Below are 22,077 nucleotides of genomic sequence, written 5' to 3' on the forward strand. Positions count from 1 at the left end.
AAAGACTGGAAGGTTCCCCCGGCCCGCGGGAGCCGCAGGCGCTCGGGCGGGGGCTGGCGACCGGTGTGCAGATTCGGGTTCCACGAAAGGCAGCATGTTTACGCACCAGGATTGCCCACGATGAAGACGGGGAGCCCGGGGCTGGGGGAGGACGCGGCTGCCTTCTAGCTGCGAACCCCTGTCATTCCCACAAAGCAATCGATTGTGAACTGGGATTTCCGTAAAGGACGCCCCTCGCTCTCCATTCTCCTCCACCTGCGTGGGGGAGTACGCGCGGCTGGTGCAATTTAGGAAATGCGCCCCGCGCCTGGGACGGGTAGGCGAGTAACTTCACAGGGACGTGCTGAGCGGGAGCCGGTACTTCTGAGGATCCGGGCGTTCCCAGATCTCAGTGTGGGGTGGAAACCCGAGACAACATTTCCTACGGTCCCGACCCTACCTTTTTAGGGAGGAATAGACCAAAAATGATAAACACACCCCTTGCGACCGCGGCAGGACTCGAACCTGCAATCTTCTGATCCGAAGTCAGACGCCTTATCCATTAGGCCACGCGGCCGCTCGACGTCTAACGCTCTTTGGACAATCTGAAAAGTATCATTACCGCCCACCGGCTTGCCTGGGACCAATCCACTCGTTTCTTGGGCAGGGGAGGTTGGACTTTGGCTCCCCGAGTTTCGCAGGGAGAGCCCACCCGGAAGTCTCCCTCTCCCCCCTGCGGGCGGACCGGTCCACTCGCGGCCCTCCTATTGGTCGCGCCGGGAGTCTCCCGCCTGCCTCTCGGGCAGCCGCGGGACGGAGCGGGGCGCGGACGGGAAGTTGCGGCTGCCAGCGAGGCGGACTGGTCGGGTGGAGGCCCCACGCCACCCCGAGGCTGCGTAGGCCGCGCGGAGGGAGACACCGCTCCGTCGGCCTGGGGTCCGGGGCCGCGGCCCGGGAAGCACCGGACGGACCGAGGTTTCCGGCGGGTTCGGCCCGGGGGCGGAGAGGGGGGGGTGAGGCCGGGTCGCCGAGCGGCGGCGCGGCCCCTCCCTCTCCAGTCAGGGAGCGAGGCCCGGAGCTGGGCGGAGGCTTGTCCCAGGGCGCACCGCGGCGCCGCCGCCGGGCACGGGCACCGGCGGGCGGCCGGGCGCGCAGGGGCCGCCGCCTCCTGCAGGGCGCCCTGGGCTGGCGAGGCCACGGCCCGCGCGTGGGTGGGGGGGGGGGCCGGCGGCCTGCCCTGAGGGTTCGAATCCGGGGGCTGGCACCTGGCGGCGCTAGGCCCTCGGGCCGCGCCGGTCGCCGTGCTGGCAGCCACCATTTGGCAAGCGTTTGCCGAGGGTCGGGTCTCGCTACTTGTTCGCCCTGAGTCACCCAAACAGCGGTCCCGTGTGACAGAATCCGTAACCCCATTTTACGGAGCAGGAGATTGGGGCCTTAGGGAGCTCGTCCAAGGTCACGCATCTCCTAACAGCCAGAGCCGGGATTCAAACCCGCCGCGTCCTCCTCCGGGACCGTCGCTCTTAACCACTGCCTCCTCCTCCCCCAAGTTCACTGATGCACCTGCTTGAACCTCAGTGTCCTCAGGAGGGGTATTGGTAATTCCAGTGGTTGGTTGGGGCTTCACTGAGAAAATGTCCCTCAAAGCTCCTGGCACGCTGCCTGGGACGCAGTAAGTGCTCGAGGAGTGACGGCTCGTCACGGAACACGTAACGCACATGTAAGAAATAACGCTTGATATCGTCTGTCTCCTTCAGGATTTGTGGGTGGAAGGCAGGCATGGTCAGACCCATTTCACTGACGGGAAAACAGAGACGGGACGTGTCTCCCTCCACGTCTTTCGGCCAGTAAAAGCAGCCAAGCTGGAGCCCAAAGCCAGGTGTCCTGACTCCCAGCGGGGGGCTCCCTGCACCAACCATGAGCCGCCTGCTCTGGAAGAGGGTGGCCGGCGCCACCACCGTCGGGCCAGGGCCAGTTCCAGCTCCGGGGCGCTGGGTCTCCAGCTCCGGCCCCGCCCCCGTCCCCAGCGACGGGCAGCCGCAGCCGCCGCCGCAGCACGTGCCATCCTCGGAGGGCGGGCAGCAGCGGTACAACCCGTTGCACATCCAGATGCTCTCGAGAGGGCTTCACGAGCAAATCTTCGGGCGCGGCGGGGAGACGCCCGGCGAGGCCGCGGTGCGCCGCAGCGTCGAGCACCTGCAGAGGCACGGGCTCTGGGGGCAGCCGACCACGCCCTTGCCGGACGTGGACCTGCGCCTGCCGCCCCTCTACGGGGGCAGCCTGGACCAGCACTTCCGCCTCCTGGCCCAGAAGCAGAGCCTGCCCTACCTGGAGGCGGCCAACTCGTTATTGCAGGCCCAGCTGCCCCCCCGGCCCCCGAGCTGGGCCTGGGCGGAGGGCTGGACCCGGTACGGCCCCGCGGGGGAGGCCGTACCCGTGGCCATCCCCGAGGAGCGGGCCCTGGTGTTCGACGTGGAGGTCTGCTTGGCAGAGGGAACTTGCCCCACATTGGCGGTGGCCATATCCCCCTCGGCCTGGTAAGTAGGGGCTGGGCTCAGGGGACTTTAGCACAGGTGGGGAGCCCAGCTTGATAGTTCGGGTCAGTGAACATTTACTGAGCTCCCACTTCGTGCCTTGCGGGTGCTTTTCTAGGGACTGCGGATTCCGTGGTGAACTCAAGTAGGCTTGACCCCAGCTTTCACAGAGCTTACTTTCTGGTGGGAAGGTCCAGGCAGTAAACAAACACCCAAGCAAATGGCAGGTGGTGATAGGGGCTATGTGGAGAACAACAGTAGCTTGTACTTGGGATCCTAGGGGAGACCACTTGAGGCCACCTTGATTTGGTGCCTTTCCCTCCTCCCCTGATAGCTTCCTGAGAAGTTAATCCAAGACATTTGAACAGTGTTTCTATCTGGGGACACTGTTGGTTATCGTGGGCAGGAGAAAGCTCCCTTTTGCGGGACTGTCCCCGACGGTACAAGACATTTAGCGTCCCCAGGCACCCCCTTAAATGCCAGACCCAATATCCCTGCCATGTCGCCACACACACTCCCACCCCGAGGTAGCAGGTTGAGAGACATTGCTTCCTGCCCCCAGCCTCCCAAGCAGGCATTTTGGTCCCCAAAAGGTATATCCAAATCTCTCTCTCTCCTTTTTAAATGATTTTCTAAGTGCTACCCACGTTTCTTTTTCAAACAATGATGGCAGTCCTGTTTCTCCCCTTTTTTATTCTTCGTTCCAGGATTAAAATACTATTTACAACCCTAATGCTTTCAGGCATGGCCAGCACAAAAGTTAGCAGTTTCTTTATTCCTATTGGAAGCTACATCTTTGTAAAGAAAGCTGCGAAATGTTAAATATGCAGTTGAAAATGGTGAAAACATGGCTAAATAGATAAGGTAGGCATTAATGGCTGACAAGAGCAAAACCAGATTCCGCATTGATTTAGTTCCAGTTGAGATGAGAATCTCAGTGCTTACTATGTAACTTGATGGTCAAAATAGAGGGAGTACCGCCCACCATTGAGAAGGTACGGCAGGCTGTGGTGGCTGAAGGAAAATTAGGAAACCAGTGACGAGGACAGACTTGTTTTTTGATCTCTCGGTCATTTTTGGCCATTTTACCTCAAGTCCCCTTTTCTCTTCTCCTCCCGCTGCCTGTCCTCCCCATCCTCATCTTCATTCCATTCCTGCCAGCGGTACTGGCGGCACTGTTCGGTTTGCATGGTGGCAGGAGTCCCTGCCGAGGCCTGGGCTCCCCTGGGGGCCTTCCTCCCGGGAGCCTGATGGGGGCGGGGGTACCAGATGGGGCCCTCCGAGCAGTCCCGTGGCTGTGTAACCTCACGTCCAGGCCAGCCTGCCAGCCTGAAATTTCGGAGTGGGGCGGGAGGTGCAGCTTAGACATTCCACAGAGCAGCTTCCCAAAGGCTGTGGCTGAGGACTGTGGTCGTCACACTAGGGGGACATCACACAGGTGCCAGCATTTGTCTGAGATTCACAGGACAAGTGTAGAGAGTTAATGGCATTGGCCTGAATCCTCTTGAACGTACCAGACGTGTTTGCGTGTTGGCTTCTTTTTTATCACAAACGTGTAGTAAGACGGCTCTATGCAGCTGCAGACCTGGATCTTGACACCAGTCTGGCCTTTTTATTGCACCTACAGTTCCTGCCGTCACCATAGCCTCAGACATTTGACATTTTCCAGCCTCTTTTTCGGTGTTGTTTGTAAGGGCTCCGAAGGGGGAGGCGGTTGCGGCCTGAGCCCCTGAGTGTATCGCCATCATTTGGAGTGTGAGTTAGACGTTAGCAGGTTTCAAACGAGGAACCGTTTTCTGCCGGGAGCCCCCTCCCCTGTGGAAACCACTGTTGTGTTTGTTGAAACTCTGGCGGCAGATGGCCCCCCTCCCGCGCCCCCCCCCCCCCCCCCCCCCGGCCAGGGTTGCCTGGAAGCTCCTGCCCAGCTGAGGCGGCCACATGCGGCCTCGTCACTCCCCTTGATGCTGAGTGGCTCTGACCCTTTGGCGTCATTTGCGGTTCACTGTGGGCTTTTCTTCAGTGGCTGTTTCCCCATGCTCATCCTCATGGATCTTGAGCACCCTTCAGCCTTTTTCTGGAGTCGGGGTTAGGCTCCCGCAGGCAGCGCTCTTCCTCTGCCCTCCCAGCCTGCCCCAGCCCACGGGTGGCCAGCCCTCCAGGCCCCTCCAGGCCCCTCCAGTCCCGCGCTTGCCCTCGGCTCTCCCCGGGGTGGCTCAGGCCCAGCACCTGCTCCGAGGTGCGTGATGTGCTCTTTGTCCTTCAAGAATCTTTCCAGCCGTTCGATGATTCATCCTGTACATGTGCAGCATTTGTCTTTTTCTTTTTTCTTTTTTTTTTTTGCCACTTTCAACCAGAAAAAATTTTCCACTTTGGATTCGGTTGTAATTGTCTGTCTCCCTTACTAGCGTTTTGAACACCTGCTGTTTGGTGCTTATAGACCCGAGGGGTAGACAGTGCTCGTAAACAGCCCAGACTGAACGCTGGACCCAGCAGACACCTTGGCGCGGGGTCCAGGCCGGGTGCCCGGGTAGGACACCCAGCGCCGTGGCATTTAGCTCCGTTTTTATCTGTGGAAGGGAAAAGTAAAGGCGCTTTTATGACCTCCCTCACACGGGGCCCACCCGCTCTCTGGCTCTGTGAGGGTTGGGAGCACCCCCTGGTCCTGCTCGGTCCCAGCTGCTAGCGCGGGAGCCGGCTCGCGGCGGTAGGCGTGCGGTGGGTGTTGTGGAGCGGAAGTGTGCCGCCTCTGTGCCAAGCCTGGCTGCCTCTCGACTCCCTCAGGTATTCTTGGTGCAGCCGGCGGCTGGTGGAAGAGCGTTACTCTTGGACCAGCCGGCTGTCGCCGGCTGACCTCATTCCTCTGGAGGTTCCTGCTGCTGCCGGCGGCCCCACCCGGCGCGGTTGGCGGGAGCAGTTGGTGGTGGGGCACAACGTTTGCTTTGATCGAGCCCATATCAGGGAGCAGTACCTGATCCAGGTAAGGTTCCTGGGGCCAGTGTGGCCTCTTGCAGGGGGTGGCCTAAGAGCTCTGATCCCAGGGGCTAGGGAAGGCATTGCTTTTCCCGGTCAGCGTCGCCTTCGTCTTTGTAGCAGCTGCGGGGGCCCCCTGTTGACCAGTCCTGCCCCGCCCCTGGTCCCTGTGCCCAGCTGTTCATTCCCCAGGACTTGCCTGATACAGGACCTGAGTTGTCAAGGAGTACTCCTACCCTTTCTCTCCGTGTGCAGTTTTAGAGCTTAGCGTGGGTCTTTGGAGGCTTTGAGCCACACAGCCTGGGCTCACATCCTGCCTCAGCCAGAGACAAGCAGCGTGAGCACCTTAACGTCCCTCAGCCTCAGGTCCTTATTTGCAAAAAGGGGGAGCTAGCAGAAGCCACCTGGCAGGATTGCTGGGGAGGTTTGAACAGTGCATCCTCATAACCACCCCAGCAGAAAGGCAGGCCAGAGGAGGGCAGCCTTGTTGACCTGGACAGGGCTACAGAGCTTGAGCGGCAGGGCTGGGGTGGAGGCTGAGCCCGGGAGCTCAGGAGGCCTTGATTTGGCCCCTGTGTTCCCAAGGCAGCCCTCGGAGCTGTTGCTGGACGCTGGGAAGGACTTGTGTGTGGGGATTGAGCCGGGCCTGCCCCTTCGAGGGTGGCTAGGAGCCACCTCCTAGGTGGTGAGCTTGTCACTGCCGGAGAGCTAAGCGTGAGCAAGCATGAGGAGAGTCTTTAGGGTTGGAAGGCCGTGTGATGAGAGGAGGCTCTGAGGTGGGGCTGGTGGGGTGACACCAGTAAAGCAGTGCCGAGTGGCCTCAGCTCCAGCCTCTCTCCTCCTCAGGGCTCCCGCATGCGCTTCCTGGACACCATGAGCATGCACATGGCCATCTCAGGGCTCAGCGGCTTCCAGCGCAGTCTGTGGATGGCAGCCAAGCAGGGCAAGCGCAAGGCCCGGCACCCCACGCAGCGAGGCCAGAAGTCCCCACACAAAGCCAGTGGCCCAGTGGTGAGAGCTCACTGTGGGAGGCTGGAGTGGGGCGCTTGGGACTGCCTTAACCAGCCTGCCTGTCCCGAGGCCAAGCTGATCTGGATCCCTTGCTGTGGCCCCCAGATCTCATCCTGGGACTGGCTGGACATCAGCAGTGTCAATAATCTGGCAGACGTGCACGGCCTCTATGTGGGGGGGCCTCCCTTAGAGAAGGAGCCTCGAGAACTGTTTGTCAAGGGTAGCATGAAGGACATCCGTGAGAACTTCCAGGTACAGTGCTGGAGAGGGGCTCTGGGGGGCTGGGCTGTGGCAGCCCCTAGCTGACCCCAGGGAGCATAGCTGCCTGACCTGACCCCGAGGCCCGGCAATGGCAGTGGGATGGCTGCCCACCCAGCGCCTTCCTGTCACCTGTGCCAGGACCTGATGCAGTACTGTGCCCAGGACGTGTGGGCCACCTATGAGGTTTTCCAGCAGCAGCTACCGCTCTTCTTGGAGAGGTGAGGGGGAGCCCCGATGGGAACCCCAGGGGATCAGCAGGGTCCTGGTACCTGGGTCCTCTGTCAAAAGGTGGTGCCGGCTCTTTCTCAGCCTGCGGACCTTAGCCTTTCTGGGTTGAAAGAATGGAGCCATTGCGTGGAGTCGTGGCCACCTGGGTCCTGGACTCTGGGTTTCTACGGAGGCCCTGGAGGGGAGGGAGGGCTGTGCTGGAGTCTCATGTGCGTGGTCCTGGGTGATTCAGCACCCTGTCTGTACCCAGATCCTGCGCCCAGGGCTTCACATCCATCTTGGTCACGTTTGCTAGTGAGTCACTCTTAAACGGTGTGGCTCTTCACAAATGTCACCTAGACTTGGTTTGCGTTGACTGTCCTACCTAACTCATTTGCTGTTGGGCAAGTCACTTGGTTTCTCTGAGCCTCAGTGTTTTTGTCTGTGAAGCATACACAAATAATACTTGAGCACCCCAGTTGTGAGGTTTGTCTGCGATCTAGCACAGTGCTTGGCGCTTAGTCGTGACTTGGGAGATGACACCTGTTTTCACTTTTACCTATAACTGCCACGTTCCCCCTGAGGACGGGATGATACTGTATCCACTTGGTAGATAAAAGGAACTGAGGCTTAGAGAGGCGAAGCGCCTTACCCAGCGCCTCATGGCTCCGAAGGGCCCGAGACCCTGGTCTGATGTCAGAGCTCCGCCACCTGTGTGCTTGGGTTGAGGCTTGCCAGACTGGCTCAGGGTTTGGGCCCAGGCCTTTCTGTGGCCATTTTTGACCGCCCCGGTGTTTGCCCCCCTCTCCCCCCAGGTGTCCCCACCCGGTGACCCTGGCTGGCATGCTGGAGATGGGGGTCTCCTACCTGCCCGTCAACCACAACTGGGAGCGGTACGTGGCGGAGGCGCAGAGCACGTACGCGGAGCTCCAGCGGGAGATGAAGAAGTCGCTGATGGAGCTGGCCAACGACGCCTGTCTGCTGTGCTCCGGACAGAGGCAGGCAGGCCTTGGGGGGGGGGTAGGGTCTCGGTGAGTACGGGCGGGCTTTGCCTTACCCTGCCCTGGTGGCCTGGCTCTGCAGGTACAAGGAAGACCCCTGGCTCTGGGACCTGGAGTGGGACCTGCAAGAGTTTAAGCAGAAGAAGGCAAAGAAGGTGAAGAGGAAGGAGCCACCTGCAGCCAGCAAGTTGCCCATCGAGGGGGCTGGGGCCCCTGGGGACCCCAAGGATGAGGAAGGTGGGGAGCATGGGCGGGAGGTGGGGCAGGGACGGTCCCTGGGCAGGTCCTGGGACCCAGGGGGCCACTGGAAGGGGTCGCTCTGGCCTTGCGGAGATGAGTAGGCTGTGGGCAGGTCCTCCGGAGAGACCCTTCTGGTGCTGAGGGCCCTGCCCACCCTGTGCAGACCCTGGCCCCCCCAGTGAGGAGGAGGAGGTCCAGCGAGATGGCATGGCTCGCGCCTGCTTGGAGCACCTGAAGGGGACTGCAGAGGTCCTGCCCAAACGGCCCCAGCACCTTCCTGGACACCCTGGGTGAGCCCCAGCCCCTCATGTATCCAGAGTCTCCCGTTCTGCCTTAAGACTCCCTTGTCCTGGGCCCCAGCACCGGGTGGTGCGGCGGGGGGGGCGGGGGGGGGCCCTTACTGACCTGCTGCCGTTCGTTCTGTCTTCCAGTCATTTGCTCACTTGACCCCGGCGCACTGGTCTCGTTCAGTACAAGTGCACTGAGCACCTGCTGTGTGCTGGGCCCCCCCGCAGCCGCTTGGGGTACAGATAGGAACACAGTTTCTTTCCTAGGAGGAGCTAGGCATGAAAACCAACCCATGCAGCTGGTCTTTATGTTCAGGATGAGAAGGAAGAGTGAGCAAGATTGAGGCAGTACCTAACTCTGCCTGCAGAAATGAGGGAGGGCTTTCTTGAGGAAGGGACTTTTAAATCGAGCCTCACGGACTGGCAGAGATGAGAAAATAGGGGCAGCCACGGTGAATAGCAGGGTGCGGACTTGGCACTTCCAGGGCCCTGAGAGGGTGGTCTCCTTAAGTTGGGTGCTTTACTTGCTTCACCTTTGGGTCAGCTGTGGTGAACAGCATGTGAGAGATGGGGCTCTGAAGGCCCTGGTGTGTCCCTGGAGCAGCGGTGGGGCAGATCTGCTGTCTCCTCTGGCCAGTTACCCTGTACGGAATGGAGCTTGGGAAGGAGCCCGGTGCTGGGCCATGTTTGTGGGCCCTGGCTTCCGACTAGTCCGGCGGGCCTGACCTAGGATCTTCCTTTTCAGATACTTGCATTATTCTAGGGGACTTCATGGGGGTCATGGGTGTACCCCCAGAGGGAGGAGACTGTGACTGTAGCTTGAGGTCACCAGAAAGCCTCGGGGCTTTGAAGGAGGGGTGGGTGGGTGAGGTCACAGGAGAGGGAGCCTGGCTTGCTGTCACATGCTGTCCTCCCCGCACCACGGTGACACTGCTCTCCTCTGGCGGGGTGTAGGTGGTACCGGAAGCTCTGCCCCCGGCTAGATGACCCTGCATGGACCCCGGGCCCCAGCCTCCTCAGCCTGCAGATGCGGGTCACTCCAAAACTCATGGCGATGACCTGGGATGGCTTCCCCCTGCACTACTCGGAGCGGCATGGCTGGGGGTACCTGGTGCCCGGGCGGCAGGACAACCTGGCCCAGGCGCCCGCGGAAGCCGCCACGGCCTCGACTGGGGTGGCGTGCCCCTACAGGTGAGGCTCAGGCTCAGGGAAGGAAAGGGTGGGGTCTAGGGACCCCTTCCTCTTGCTGTGGAGAACCCAGGCCCGGCTCAGGCCAGTGGGACGAGCTGGGGTCTCAGAGTCTGGGTGTGAGTCCTTTTTTTCCACGGCTGCCCTTTCCTTGTGGGGTGCGAGCCCGCGGGGGCTTGGAGGCCTGGGGCCCTGCCCCTGGGGCCAGTGGCATAGCTCCCTTCTCGGGAGCTTGCAGGGCGGGGGGCTGTTGGAAGGAGCAGGGGAGATGGGCCGTTTTCCGTTGTTGTGTAGAGCTTATTGGGCACTGGTCCTACTCTGTGATCCGAAACCTTTTGTAGCGCTCCCTTGTTTGTTCGCAGACAGAGTGGTTGTCCACCCCGGGCAGTTGGCAAAATAAAGGTCTGGGACGGTGCTTTGACTTGTCTGAGATCCTAAACCCCGAGCTTTGGACAGGCAGGTGTTGGGGACAAGCTTGTGGCACCTGACGTGGCCCAGGTTGGGAGGCCCGGCTCCGTAGGACAGCCCGAGTCACCCTTGGGGTGACTTGGGACAAAATGGGGCACTTGGGACAAAAGCGGGGACGGCCGCTCCGCTCCCAGAGCTCTTGCAGGGGAGGCGGCAGCTGCGAGCTGGCGAGGAGCTCAGGTTTGCGTCAGACCAGCCCTTGCACCCTCGCCTGCCACCGGCGTGTTGTGCTGTGCTTGCCGTTTGTCACTCCCTGTCTGAAAATCAGGGGGAGCGCTGTGGCCTCTGCCTCAGAGCGGGTGCTGAGGCCTAAGCAAAGGGACGTGCGGAGCGGGCCCCCATTAACCAGGCTGCTCTTGCTGTTCTCTGCCCAGAGCCATCGAGTCCCTGTATAGGAGGCACTGTCTTGAACAGGGGAAGCAGCAGCCGGAGCCCCAGCCCGCAGGCCTGGCAGAGGAGTTCCTGCTCGTCGACGGCGGTGCCATGTGGCAGACGGTGAGGGTGGCCCCGAACCTGGGCTCTGGAGTCCTGCTCCCTCCCAAGGACGGGCGGCATCCGGGGTGGGGGCGGCGGCGGCCCCGGTGGGGGGTGGGCAGGGGGCACTGGGTGGCTCGCCCCAGGCCGGCCCCCCCTGCTTCACTTCCTGGGCACCTGGGCCCATCCAGGTGGAAGAACTGGGCTGCCTGGAGGCCGAGGCCGAGGCGGAGGCCAGGGCGGAGTGCTGTGGAGGGGCAGTCCCCGGTCAGCCCCCGGCTCTGGTGAGCGGGGCTTCTGCTCTTGGGTTGGCTGGGTGGGTGCTCGGCGGGCGCTGGGTGGCAGGGCCCTGCTCTTGTGCCCAAGTAGCTCTGCCCCTGCCAGAGAGTTCCCAAGGTCCCCAGGGGCAGGGGGTGGGGAGACGCTGCCTTGCCCTTGGGTGGCCCCGTGTTTGTTGGAGGCCAAGGAGGGTACTGTTTCTCAGCACGCCATTGGCTGCCTCAGGCCCTTTTCCCATGCCCTACCCCGTGGCCCTCGCCGAATGCAGGTGCTGGAGCAGGGCCTCATCTAGGTGTGTGGCCCCCACAGACTGCCGCTGGTGGCCCCAAAGCCAGCCAGCCAGCCTATCACCATGGCAACGGACCTTACAACGACGTGGATGTCCCCGGCTGCTGGTTCTTCAAGCTGCCTCACAAGGTGTGTGTCCTGTTGCGTGCCTGTCCCACGCAGCCCTCACGGTCGCCCGGGCCCCCAGGTCCCCGGAATGACTCAGCCCAGAAGCGTCCTTGCGCAGGAACGACACGCCCGTGGTGGGGCAGGGTGTGGTTCCAGGCAGTTCCCCATCTCTCCCGAGTCTTTGCCCCCTGAAAGTTTGGTGGCGAGGGGCGGGGTGGTGTGATTAAATGATGGGGCCTGTCAGGTGTCTGTCACCACATGTGTTACATGACGGGTTATGACTGATGGCATTCGGTTACCCGGGTCCACCTCAGTTCAGGAGCAGATGATCTTCCTGCTGACGTGTCCTCAGAAGGTCACTAGTAGCCTGGGGCTTCGGCACCGTGCTTGTCGCTCACCGAGGCGTCTTAGCATCACGTCGGCGCAGGAGGGGCGGAGACCGTACATGAGATATTTTGAGAGAGAGAAGCCACTTTCGCGGAACTTTTATTGTAGTTTATTGTTATGCTTCAACTTTATTAGATATTTCTATGCGTGATAATTTCACCACCCGCTGTGCATGATTTATGTTTTATCATAAACACGTACGTGTGGGAAAACAGAGCACGTATGGGTCAGCGCTCTGCGGTTTGAGGCATCTGCTGGGGATCTTGGAAGGTACCCCCCACAGACAAGGGGGGACGGCTGCCTTGTGGAGTGAGCCAGGCGTGTTTGTGTCTCCGTGCTTGTCTGTGCGCCTGCCCGCGTGTGCGTGCTGCCCTCAGGGATCTGCCCCAGACTGCTCTGCTCGAGATTCTGGGCTCAGTGGTGGGCAGAGCTGAGGTGCACAGGGCTCGATGGGTTCCCTCGTCATGGGTCTGTCGCCAGCTTCCAGCCTTTAACTTCCTTTGCCCTTTCAGGATGGTGGCAGCTGCAATGTGGGCAGCCCCTTCGCCAAGGACTTCTTGCCCAAGATGGAGGATGGCACCCTGCAGGCTGGCCCAGGAGGCGCCAGTGGGCCCCGTGCCTTGGAAATCAACAAGATGATTTCTTTCTGGAGGAATGCCCATAAACGAATCAGGTGGGCCACCGTGGGAGGGTGGGGACATGTCGTCTGGCCCTGGCCAGGTTACGGCAGTCCTGAGACCCCCTTCTGCCATCTCCTACCCAGCGGCCCCAACACCCCCCCAACCCCATGCTGCCCTGGAGGGCCAGCTCAGCTGCAGTCTCCGGCTTGGCTGCTGCTGGTTCTCGTGCCGTGTGACTGTGGCCGAGTCCCTTTTCCTTCCTAGCCTCAGCTTCCGTGGTTCTGTAGAAAGGGGTGTGGTAGGGCCTGGAGGGCGGAGCTGCTGGAGCCTTGGATATGGCTGAGGAGCGTGGAGGGCAGCTGGCCCGGGACCCGAGGCCGACGATGGCAGGGGGCTCCCCCGCTGGCCCTGGCTGCTGAGGTCTGCGCCAAGCGTGGCTGAGGCGCTCGTGGCCGAGGCCGGGCTCCTCACAGACACTCCGGGGTAGGGCAGAAGCTATGTGGGAGGCCTGGCCGGTTCTCAGATGGCGTTCGTATGCTCCTGGATGGTAGATTCTAGGGCCCCAGGCCTTGGCCGTGTTACGGCCCACCCTGAATGAAGTCAGTGGGGAGAGGGTGAGGGCGGGGCCGGGACGGGGCGCAGTATCCCCCAAAGTTGGGCGTGGGGGTGGATTCTGCTCCTCGGGGCTGTCCTAAGCCTCAGTCCATCCATCCGCACAGCTCCCAGATGGTGGTGTGGCTGCCCAGGTCGGCTCTGCCCCGTGCCGTGACCAGGTATGGCCTGCCAAGTGGTTATGGGGACGGGAGAACCGAAGGGGAGGGGAGGACCTAGGACCACAGCAAGCTGCCGAGACTCCTGTTCTCCCCCACCCCGCCAGGCACCCCAACTACGACGAGGAAGGCCGCTACGGGGCCATCTTGCCTCAGGTGGTGACCGCCGGCACCATCACCCGCCGGGCTGTGGAGCCCACGTGGCTCACCGCCAGCAACGCCCGGGTATGTGCCCTCTGCACCTCGGGTCCCTGCTCTTCCTCTCCTGCGTCCCTCAGAAACCGGGGCGCAGAGGGCGTTCGGTGAGGAGCACGAAAAGGAACCTAAGGTCTGGGGCAGGCAGGACTCCGGTTCGGATCTAGCTCCGCAGCTCTTCGGTTCCTTCAGCAAACTTGGCCCGAGCCCCTCCTCGTAGCCAGACACTGACGAGGCGTGGTGCGCCCAGCTGTGGTGGAGTGGAGGTGGGGCCCCGGGGGTCAGGCCAGGTGTGGAGGGAGGGGTTCTTTACCTGTCACCCCCCACTGCTGCTAGGCGGCCGTCCCGGCTACACCTGGGAGTGGAGTTTCCGGCAGCGCTTGGCATTTCCCGAAAGCCGTCCCTCAGGAAGGGCCCAGCATCCTCAGCCAAGCCTGGCTGCAGGACTGGGGTGGGAGGAGTCTCACTGGGGTATCTGGGTAGGGCCTGACCTCCCTCTCCCGCAGCCTGACCGAGTAGGCAGTGAGTTGAAGGCCATGGTGCAGGCCCCGCCTGGCTACGTGCTCGTGGGTGCGGACGTGGACTCGCAGGAGCTGTGGATTGCCGCTGTGCTCGGAGACGCCCACTTCGCCGGCATGCACGGTGAGCGGGAGCCAGGCCGGGCCAGAGCCGAGGCAGCTGCGTCGCTGGCAGGACGTCTCCGAGCCACCTTTCTCATACCTGCCTCCCCCCCCGCACACCCCCTCCGTCCCCCCCCCCCCCCAGGCTGCACGGCCTTTGGCTGGATGACACTGCAGGGCAGGAAGAGCAGGGGCACCGACCTACACAGTAAGACCGCTGCGACCGTGGGCATCAGCCGGGAGCACGCCAAGATCTTCAACTACGGCCGCATCTACGGGGCGGGGCAGCCCTTCGCTGAGCGCCTGCTAATGCAGTTCAACCACCGGCTCAGCCGGCAGGAGGCAGCCGAGAAGGCCCAGCAGATGTACGCGGTCACCAAGGGCCTTCGCCGGTGAGCGGCCCTCCCGCATCCACTCACCCCCAGGGCCTTAGGCCTGCTCTGCTCCCCTTTCCCCATTACCTGAGCCCTCTCTCGGCCCCTCTCCCTCCAGACCTCTGACCTGGCTCCAGGATGGTTGGCCCTGGGGTTGGGACGTTTGCGTATTGAATAACCTTGAACGGTTTTTGTCAGAGTTAAGGCTGGACTTTTGTGTTGCTACCAAGCGGTAGCACGTCAGCAGCTGTGGTGCAACACGAACAGCGGTGCGGGGTGTGAGCTCCCACGCCTCCAGGGAGCGAGTGTGGGAAGCGGGCGGGGGCGGCAGGCTGTGGAGCCCTGGCGGCTCCAGCTTGTTTCCTCCGGCAGTACCACCTCGTGTGTGCTCAGGGCCCTCGCGGGCTCCCGGGAGGGCTCCTGAAGCAAGGGTGAGGGAGGAGAGGGGCACTTCTAACTTACATAGGTGCACTGTACCGAGGCCATATTTAACTAGCGGGCCCCCGCCGGGGTAGGCTGAAGGGTAAGCAAGTGATGGTGCAGGGGTGCAGCACGTGAACAGGGGGGAGCTGCTGTGTGCTTGGGGGGGCGGGGAGCAGAGCGGTGATGACACAGGTCGGGCCTTAGTTGAGATCTTTGAAGGCGTCCCACGGGAGTCTGGACCGAGGGCACAGGGGGTGGGGAAGCCCCAGTGCAGCTTGGAGCAGGTGAGTGACGGGCCTCCAGAGCCATTCGGGTCAGGCCTGGTGTTTGAGGCCGCACCGGAGCTGGGAGTCTTGGGGCGGTGGGAACTGCGGAGGTCAGCCTCACTTGGCTCTGTGTCTTCTCCAAATGCCCTTTTCCTTTCAAGGAGTATCCCATTTCCTCTCATCCCTCTCTTCTGGGGTCGGAGCCCTTGTGCCTCCTGAACTAAAACATGGCGCCGGGGGGGGGTCACCGGGCAGTTCTGGGTCTGTGGCATGAGGACATTAGTAACAGTGCTGGCTCCTCACTGGGCTGTCATGGCACAGAAGCCTGGGTTCCCATCTGGCTGTACCTCTTCCTGGCACGTCACTTAAGCCCCTCTCAGCCTGTCTTCCCTTCTGAGGTAGAGCCTGTGGGGAGCGACATGAGCCCCCCGGGATCCGGGGACACTAGAGCCTGGCGCTAGGCACACAGGCACTCCCACAGAATGATGGTGGTGACACTGCCCCCAGGTATCGGCTGTCGGAGGAGGGCGAATGGCTCGTGAGGGAGTTGGACCTCCCCGTGGACAGAACTGAAGATAGCTGGGTTTCCCTGCAGGATCTGCGCAAGATCCAGAGAGAAGCTTCGAGGAAGTAAGAACCTTCCTGTGTCTTGCAGATGGAGGGTCCGGGCTGGCCCCGGGAGAGCTGGGATGCTTTGTTTGCAGCTCGGAGATGCTGAAAGGCAAAGCTTCCCCCCCCCCCCTTTTTGTCTTGGTGCCCAGGTCACGCTGGAAGAAGTGGGAGGTGGTTGCCGAACGAGCGTGGATGGGGGGCACGGAGTCAGAAATGTTCAATAAGCTGGAGAGCATTGCCATGTCTGACACCCCGTGTACCCCGGTGCTGGGCTGCCGCATCAGCCGGGCCCTGGAGCCCTCGGCTGTCCAGGGGGAGGTAGCTCGCTGTCCTTGGAGACCGGGGAGAGGGGTCACAGGGAGGGGTGAGGCTCCCATGCCACCTCCCCCACCCACGGGGAGCTGGGGTGTGGCAGAACCCCTCTGACCTGTGGCCCCTTTCCCCCAGTTCATGACCAGCCGGGTGAACTGGGTGGTGCAGAGTTCTGCCGTGGACTATTTACACCTCATGCTCGTGGCCATGAAGTGGCTCTTTGAGGAATTTGCCATTGACGGGCGCTTCTGCATCAGCATCCACGATGAGGTCCGCTACCTGGTGCGGGAGGAGGACCGCTACCGCGCAGCCCTGGCCCTGCAGATCACCAACCTCCTGACCAGGTACGCGGGGCCCGGGGCCGCCCTGCTTCGGGCTTTCCCCGGGCTGAGCATGCTCTGAGCCCTGGCATCTCTCTAGGAATGAAGGTTTCCGTTTCTTAGCTCTAGTTGAAACACAAAATTGTGCTAAAAAGACTGGCCTCAACTTTTAAGTGAAATCATGGAGGAAGTGAGGAGGTCAGGGAGGTGTTCCAAGAGTAGCTGGCATCGTGGACTCCTGTAGACACACACCTTTGTTTTGAAAATCAAACGACAGAAAGCTTTTCTCAGTTCATGCAAAATTAGGATGTTTTTCCTTCAGTGCCAAAAGTTTGTAATGCCTCGTTCACAATGTTTTCCAGTGGTAGTCTGAAACTCAGACATGGCTTAAAAAATATTTTCTTGTAGTAAAATTCCTAGTTTATGTGGTTGAATTCAGAAATTAGAGTTCCGTGTCAGTGTGCCACTCAGAACTAGTTGGGAAGCAGATCTCTCCTAATGGGTAGATAACGTACACAGTACTTAACACTGTTAATAACACGGCCCTAACTTCCCCTGGTGGGTTGTGCCTAGCAAAGTGAACAGAGTCCTCGTGTATTTGGATATTGAGTGGCTCAGGAAGGGCATTTTTTTTTTTACATCAATGAAGCAGACTGAACTTTGGGGGGGGAAGGTGTGTTTTGAACCCCTAACTGCATGGCCGTCTGTCGGGGGGAGGGGCCGGGCCTGAGAGGAGATTGGGTCTCTTGCAGGTGCATGTTTGCCTACAAGCTGGGTCTGAATGACCTGCCCCAGTCAGTCGCCTTTTTCAGCACAGTCGATATTGACCAGTGCCTCAGGAAGGAAGTGACCATGGATTGTAAAACCCCTTCCAACCCAACTGGGATGGAAAGGAGATACGGGATTCCCCAGGGTGAGCTCCACACCTCTCTGTTCACTACGCGTAGATTGTAAGGTGGACTCGAAAGTGGTCTTGGACCACAGGAGGCTTGCGACAGCCGCTGCCTGGGTGCAGGCAGGTTCCAGTGGATAGTGTGCCCTGGGCCCACAGTGAAGGGGGGATGTTCACAGCACATGAAGGAAGAAACCAGAACTCCTATTTCTGGTGTGGTTAAAGAGGGGAGTATTTATTTTAAGAAGAATTTTTGTATAAGGTCAAAGTGCATTCTTAGGTACAAACAACTGTGCTTTGAATACCAAACAAGCACAACGGAAAGATACATTTAAAAAGAAAAATAAGCTGAGACAAACTTATACAGAAAGATAGCAGACACTCCCAAACAGCACCTTACCATCCCTGGCAGTTGCTCTGCCTTCCTCCCCACTCCTTGCTGGCTCCTGGGCCCCGCTAACTACTCTGCACGGTCTTTCAGGTGAAGCGCTGGATATTTACCAGATAATTGAACTCACCAAAGGCTCCTTGGAACCGTGAAGCCAGCCTGGACCGTAGCTTTGCCTGCAGGCCCCGGATTTGCTCCCGTGGAGCTCGGTCGGGGCGGCGCAGGCTCCCACACTCAGGCTCGCAGCTGTGCTTTCTGCAAAAGGGCTCGCGGGAGGCCAGCCCTCTTCAGTAGCAGGACCTGCCAAGAACGACGGCCTCCGAGGGAAGGTGCAGTGGAGTTCAGCGGGTTCAGAGCCAAGATGCCAACAGTGGTGCAGGCTGTAGGACAAGGGGGCACTGTTGCTTGTTGGGTAAAAAGAAAGCAGAAGCCCCAAAGTTCACATTAACTCAGGCATTTCATTTCTTTTTTCCTTTTCTTCTTGGCTGGTTCTTTGTTCTGTCCCTCGTGCTCTGATGCAGTGCCCTGGTGGGGGGAGAAGTAATGCTCCAATGTGATAAGCCTGCTCAGAGGCAGTGGAAATAAAAACAAAAATCCTTTATCTTCTCATCAAAGCCTGTGGTAGTCCTGCTTTCTCCTCCTTCCCACTCCTAGGAGGTGGTTCCGTCTGTGGAAGAAAAGGGAAGCCTCCCAAGGGGCTGAACAGCCAGCGCTGAGGCCCTTCCTTGGGGCAAAGGCTGGGGGTGAGAGGACAGGCGCCTCTGTGCCCTCTGTGAGCCCCCTGCCGGATCGGTGACGGGACCGGGCACGGGGCAGCCTAGAATGGGAGCTTCACACTTTGGAGAAGCCAGAAATGAGGGTGTCTTAGTAAACTTCCGTCTTGGACACAGCTGAGCTGCTGAAGCATCTGGGAGCTCCCTGGGGTGTGCTCTCTGACTGCACAACTACAGGGCACAGGACGCCGGGGAGCAGTGGGGGGGGGGGGACACCGGAGGAAGCTGCACGGAGAGAGCCTTCACCAATTTTCTAATGGTTTTAAAAGGTCACGGGGAAGACCCAAACTAAGAACTTGTGTCCTCACCCCCTTTCTGGAAAGGTCTACCCCACATGGCACCCATGTGGGTAATCGTGTGCTCCGAAATCTAGAGGCCTTAGTCTCAGCCGTGCCCGACTCCTGGCCTGACCGCCTTAGCTCTTCCCCGTACTCCCCGGTGCTGCTCCCGGCGAGGCTGCCCCCCACCCGCGCTCTGGTCGGAAGCTGGCGCTGACCTCTTCGTGGTCGTCGTCCTCATCCTCTCGAAGAACCATGTCCAGGATGTTTCCTTTGATCTTAAAGTCTCGTGAGGTGCTGAGCTTCATGTGCTGCATCAGGTTCACCTACGACAGAACCGTAGGTGTGGGCACATTCTCTGGCTAGAAAAGGTCCCACCAGGGACAGCCTCAACTGCTTTTAACAGACCCTTCGGTTCCTTAAAGCACGCACACCCACTTGGCCTGTTTTTCCATAGTTCCTACATGATGTCTGAACTCAGGCCGTCAGATCACAAAGAGCGAAAAGGGTTCTAGTTTCTTCCCCACGGCCCAGTGCTGCTTCAGTGTGCCACGGCCCCTCCCAGGTAAACAAATGGTAGAAAAGAAAAGCGTGTGTTTACCTTGGACTTCTTCGAAAGGTGGATGAGGAATTTTTCATACTGTTCAATGGCGAAGATGAGATTAGGGATTGGCTTGGTTTCTCGAAGAACTCTGGCCTACAGGGCAAAGAAGAGAAGACCTCAATTCCAAGTTCAGAGGTTTTTGAAGTCCTCCAAAGCAGTCAGTAGCCGAACTGCTCTGGGCTTGGCAGGAAAAAGCTAGTCCGTCTGCCAATCAAATGCAGGGTTCCTTATGTTCTGGTAATCTAAGACTGCTGGCAGTTAAGTCTCATCAAAGGATGGTACAGAGTACCAAATCCTCCCGTCAATAATTCCTCGATATTTACTGTTCTGCAGACTGGCTGAAAGAAGGGCTACTTGTAGAAATCCGGCTGCCGCCCTAACCTGACTGACACTCGAACACTGGAAGCTCACTCTGCACCAGCTCTGTCTCCCCTTTCTGGTCTATGTGGCCTTCATTGTTGGGATTCTCTTTCTCCCAATCGGACTCGTAATTCGTAAGTCCTCCCAAACAAACTATATACAAGCGATTTTTTTTTTTTTAATGCCACAAACGAGGATGTGGAAAAAAAAAAAGATGGGAACATTCTATATCTGAACATTTACCTTTGTATTTTTCTCATGCCTGTGTCCTACGATATAATGCACTATAAAACCCATTTAGCCAGTCCACTGGATGGGCATCTTGGTTTTTCCAAGACTTCGCTTTTACAAACATTGCTTAGGACCGTCCTGTACGCGGCAGGCCTTTAGTCTCCACTCCAGGCAAACAACTGCTGGAAAGCACAGGAGTGCGGAACTCCTGAAATTCAGCGGTTACGGCCCAACTGCCCCCTGATGCTGCAGACCGGCACCTTCGCCAGCAGTGCCCTAGAGCACTCTCGTCCCTGCACCCACCCCTTATGTGTCCTTTAGGGAGCATCTTCTGGGCTCATTAACTTTTCCTAAAACAATTCCTTCCCAATGAGAATCCTTAGCCATTGCCATTTTTTAAAGACAGAACTTAAGATTTTCAGGTGCTTCCTAAATAAAGTGTGTGGTCCTCTGAACAATCTGTGAGCTGAGAAACACACACACACACACGTTTTTGTAAGTGTTAATGAGCTACAATGCACACAGCCCACAGATGACCCATCTACACTGCACCGTCCAGTGCTCGGTACATGGAGACTTGTGCAACCACCTTCACGGCGAAATTCAGGGCATTTCCATCCCCTGCAGGAATCGCGTACCCCCATTTCAAGAGGCACCCCCAGCTCTGGACAATCACTCATCTACATTCTTTCTAGACCTGCCTGTCCTGGACCTGTCCTATACATGGAATGCCTCCTCGCGTGGGCTCCTGGTGACTGGCTTCTGTCACCGTATGTTGTCACAGTTCCCCAGCACGGCTGTGTTCGCGGTCGGCGGCTGCTTACCACGGCTGTGGCAACGGCAGCGGCTTTCCCCTTCTTCTCTCCTGCACATTTCAGGCTCTGACTCTTCTTGTTCTAAAGACACAGAAACAAATTCTCTCATTTCTGAAGACGCTGGTGGGAATTCTCTAAGAAGGTGATTACAGCAGAATATGGGGGGCTCGTAAGGGGACCAAGTCTGGGCGGAGAGAGAACCAGTGGCAGATGCTGGAAGATGGGGAACATTTTGTGACACTTAGTGATCCTCAGATGTTTTGGAGGTTCTGTTGTTGGGAGGCTTACAATTTTGCTCTTACAACTAGCCCATGGAAGTGAGGGCAGGACCGACTGTTCCTGCACCAGGCCAGAGGATGATGACAATGGGGGCTGTCAGGATGACTGGAGGAATAGGGATTTCCCAACTGAGCAGTTGGTTCAAAGGGTTTCCATGAAGGAGAGGAAGCTGGAGAGGCTGCTCCCAGGGCCTTCTGTCTTGCCACTTAGAGGCAGACCCCAGCCATGTCTGTGTGCCATGTGGTTACATGCTTGAGAAGGGCTTAAAGGGCATAGGAACACTTCCTTAGGTTTTCAATGTCGCAGAATAAAGAGCTCCTGGAGAAAGAATAAGGGAACCAAGGATAAGACAGAAGAGAGTCAAGACCTGCGCCACATGTGAGCTACACAAAACATAGACACTTTTACCTGAAGGGGTGTCTGTGTCTGCTAGGAATGAACACCCCTGCCCCATGGGACAAGTTAAGAGAATGAAAAACAGAGACCTGAAAATGGGGAGAGCCGTACCACTGGAACCATATGAGAGGCAGGAGGCTTAGTCCACGTGGCACATTCTGGAAACTGAGAAATGGCAGGGATTCCAGAGGGGCTGGTGTGAAGAAGTCTACCTTTAGCCCTGGAACACAGGGTAGAGGGTGAGGCCCTTTTAAGAGATGGGCAGGGAGGCAGCTGTAGACAACTCGTGACCAAGTGGGAAGCGAGGTGTCTCCAGAGGTGAGACCCAAGATGGGACCCTGCTGAAACTCCTTAAATCAATCCCTGTCCATTGCCCGTTCCTGCTGATTCAGGATGACTAAAATCCTAGCCAGAAGAGGCATCTTTTATTTTTTTTTTTAAGATTTTATTTATTTATTTGAGAGCGAGGGAAAGAGAGCACAAGCAGAGGGAAAAGGCAGAGGCAGAGGGAGAAGCAGGCTTCCCGCAGAGCAGGGAGCCCGATGTGGGGCTCCATCCCAGGACTCTGGGATCATGACCTGAGCCGAAGGCAGACGCCTAACGACTGAGCTACCCAAGCATCCCAAGAGGCATCTTTTAAAGGTGCACAGCTCTGAGCACGATGCTAAGGGTTTTGGGAATATTGGTTTTCATTGCTTGCTTCCCACTGAGAGCCAAGGCTGTAGGGGAAAAAAAGAAGGGGCTGTAAGAGAATCAAAAGCTCCCTGAAAGATGTGGGAAATGCAATCCTGGTTTCTAGATAAGAATTGGAATTAACGGAACCATAGGCTTTTTGCCCAGGGTCGCTCACGAAGCACATCTCACAGTCAG

The 22,077-nt window shown here is 58.9% G+C and overlaps 2 protein-coding genes and 1 non-coding gene across 6 annotated transcripts in view; 1 reads left to right on the top strand and 2 right to left on the bottom strand.

Annotated features, from left to right (window-relative positions):
• Window positions 1–483: 483 nt before the first annotated feature.
• On the bottom strand, window positions 484–556 carry TRNAR-UCG (transfer RNA arginine (anticodon UCG)). The gene has a single exon. It is a non-coding gene; the product is annotated as a tRNA-Arg (tRNA).
• Window positions 557–1,808: 1,252 nt separating this feature from the next.
• On the top strand, window positions 1,809–18,085 carry POLG (DNA polymerase gamma, catalytic subunit). Its single transcript, XM_028122079.2, is given in 23 exon segments — window positions 1,809–2,513; window positions 5,292–5,487; window positions 6,327–6,491; window positions 6,597–6,743; window positions 6,891–6,970; window positions 7,775–7,957; window positions 8,043–8,197; window positions 8,364–8,490; window positions 9,442–9,678; window positions 10,518–10,638; window positions 10,809–10,901; window positions 11,206–11,313; window positions 12,192–12,352; window positions 13,019–13,072; window positions 13,177–13,294; window positions 13,771–13,906; window positions 14,030–14,276; window positions 15,455–15,577; window positions 15,709–15,877; window positions 16,007–16,215; window positions 16,944–17,104; window positions 17,565–17,618; window positions 17,621–18,085. Coding segments are annotated over 23 exon segments (3,963 nt in total). The 5' UTR covers window positions 1,809–1,893; the 3' UTR covers window positions 17,920–18,085.
• The window catches only part of FANCI (FA complementation group I), an 83,608-nt gene continuing 78,821 nt past the window's right edge, over window positions 17,291–22,077 (bottom strand). For 3 of the 4 annotated variants that reach the window (XM_028122075.2, XM_028122077.2, XM_028122076.2), the window contains 4 exons: window positions 20,542–20,613; window positions 19,124–19,219; window positions 18,741–18,848; window positions 17,291–17,996 (listed from right to left, as the gene is read on the bottom strand). In XM_028122075.2, the coding sequence (XP_027977876.2) occupies window positions 17,916–17,996; window positions 18,741–18,848; window positions 19,124–19,219; window positions 20,542–20,613 (357 nt within the window). In that variant the 3' untranslated portion in view covers window positions 17,291–17,915. Of the gene's footprint in view, window positions 18,139–18,740; window positions 18,849–19,123; window positions 19,220–20,541; window positions 20,614–22,077 lie in introns of all 4 variants that reach the window. The other variant, XM_028122078.2, reaches the window with a different exon arrangement.

This window comes from Eumetopias jubatus, unplaced genomic scaffold, assembly GCF_037043125.1.
Source record: "Eumetopias jubatus isolate StellerSeaLion01/CBP00866 unplaced genomic scaffold, mEumJub1_p1.0 scaffold_7, whole genome shotgun sequence".
In the NCBI taxonomy this organism is placed as follows: domain Eukaryota; kingdom Metazoa; phylum Chordata; class Mammalia; order Carnivora; family Otariidae; genus Eumetopias; species Eumetopias jubatus.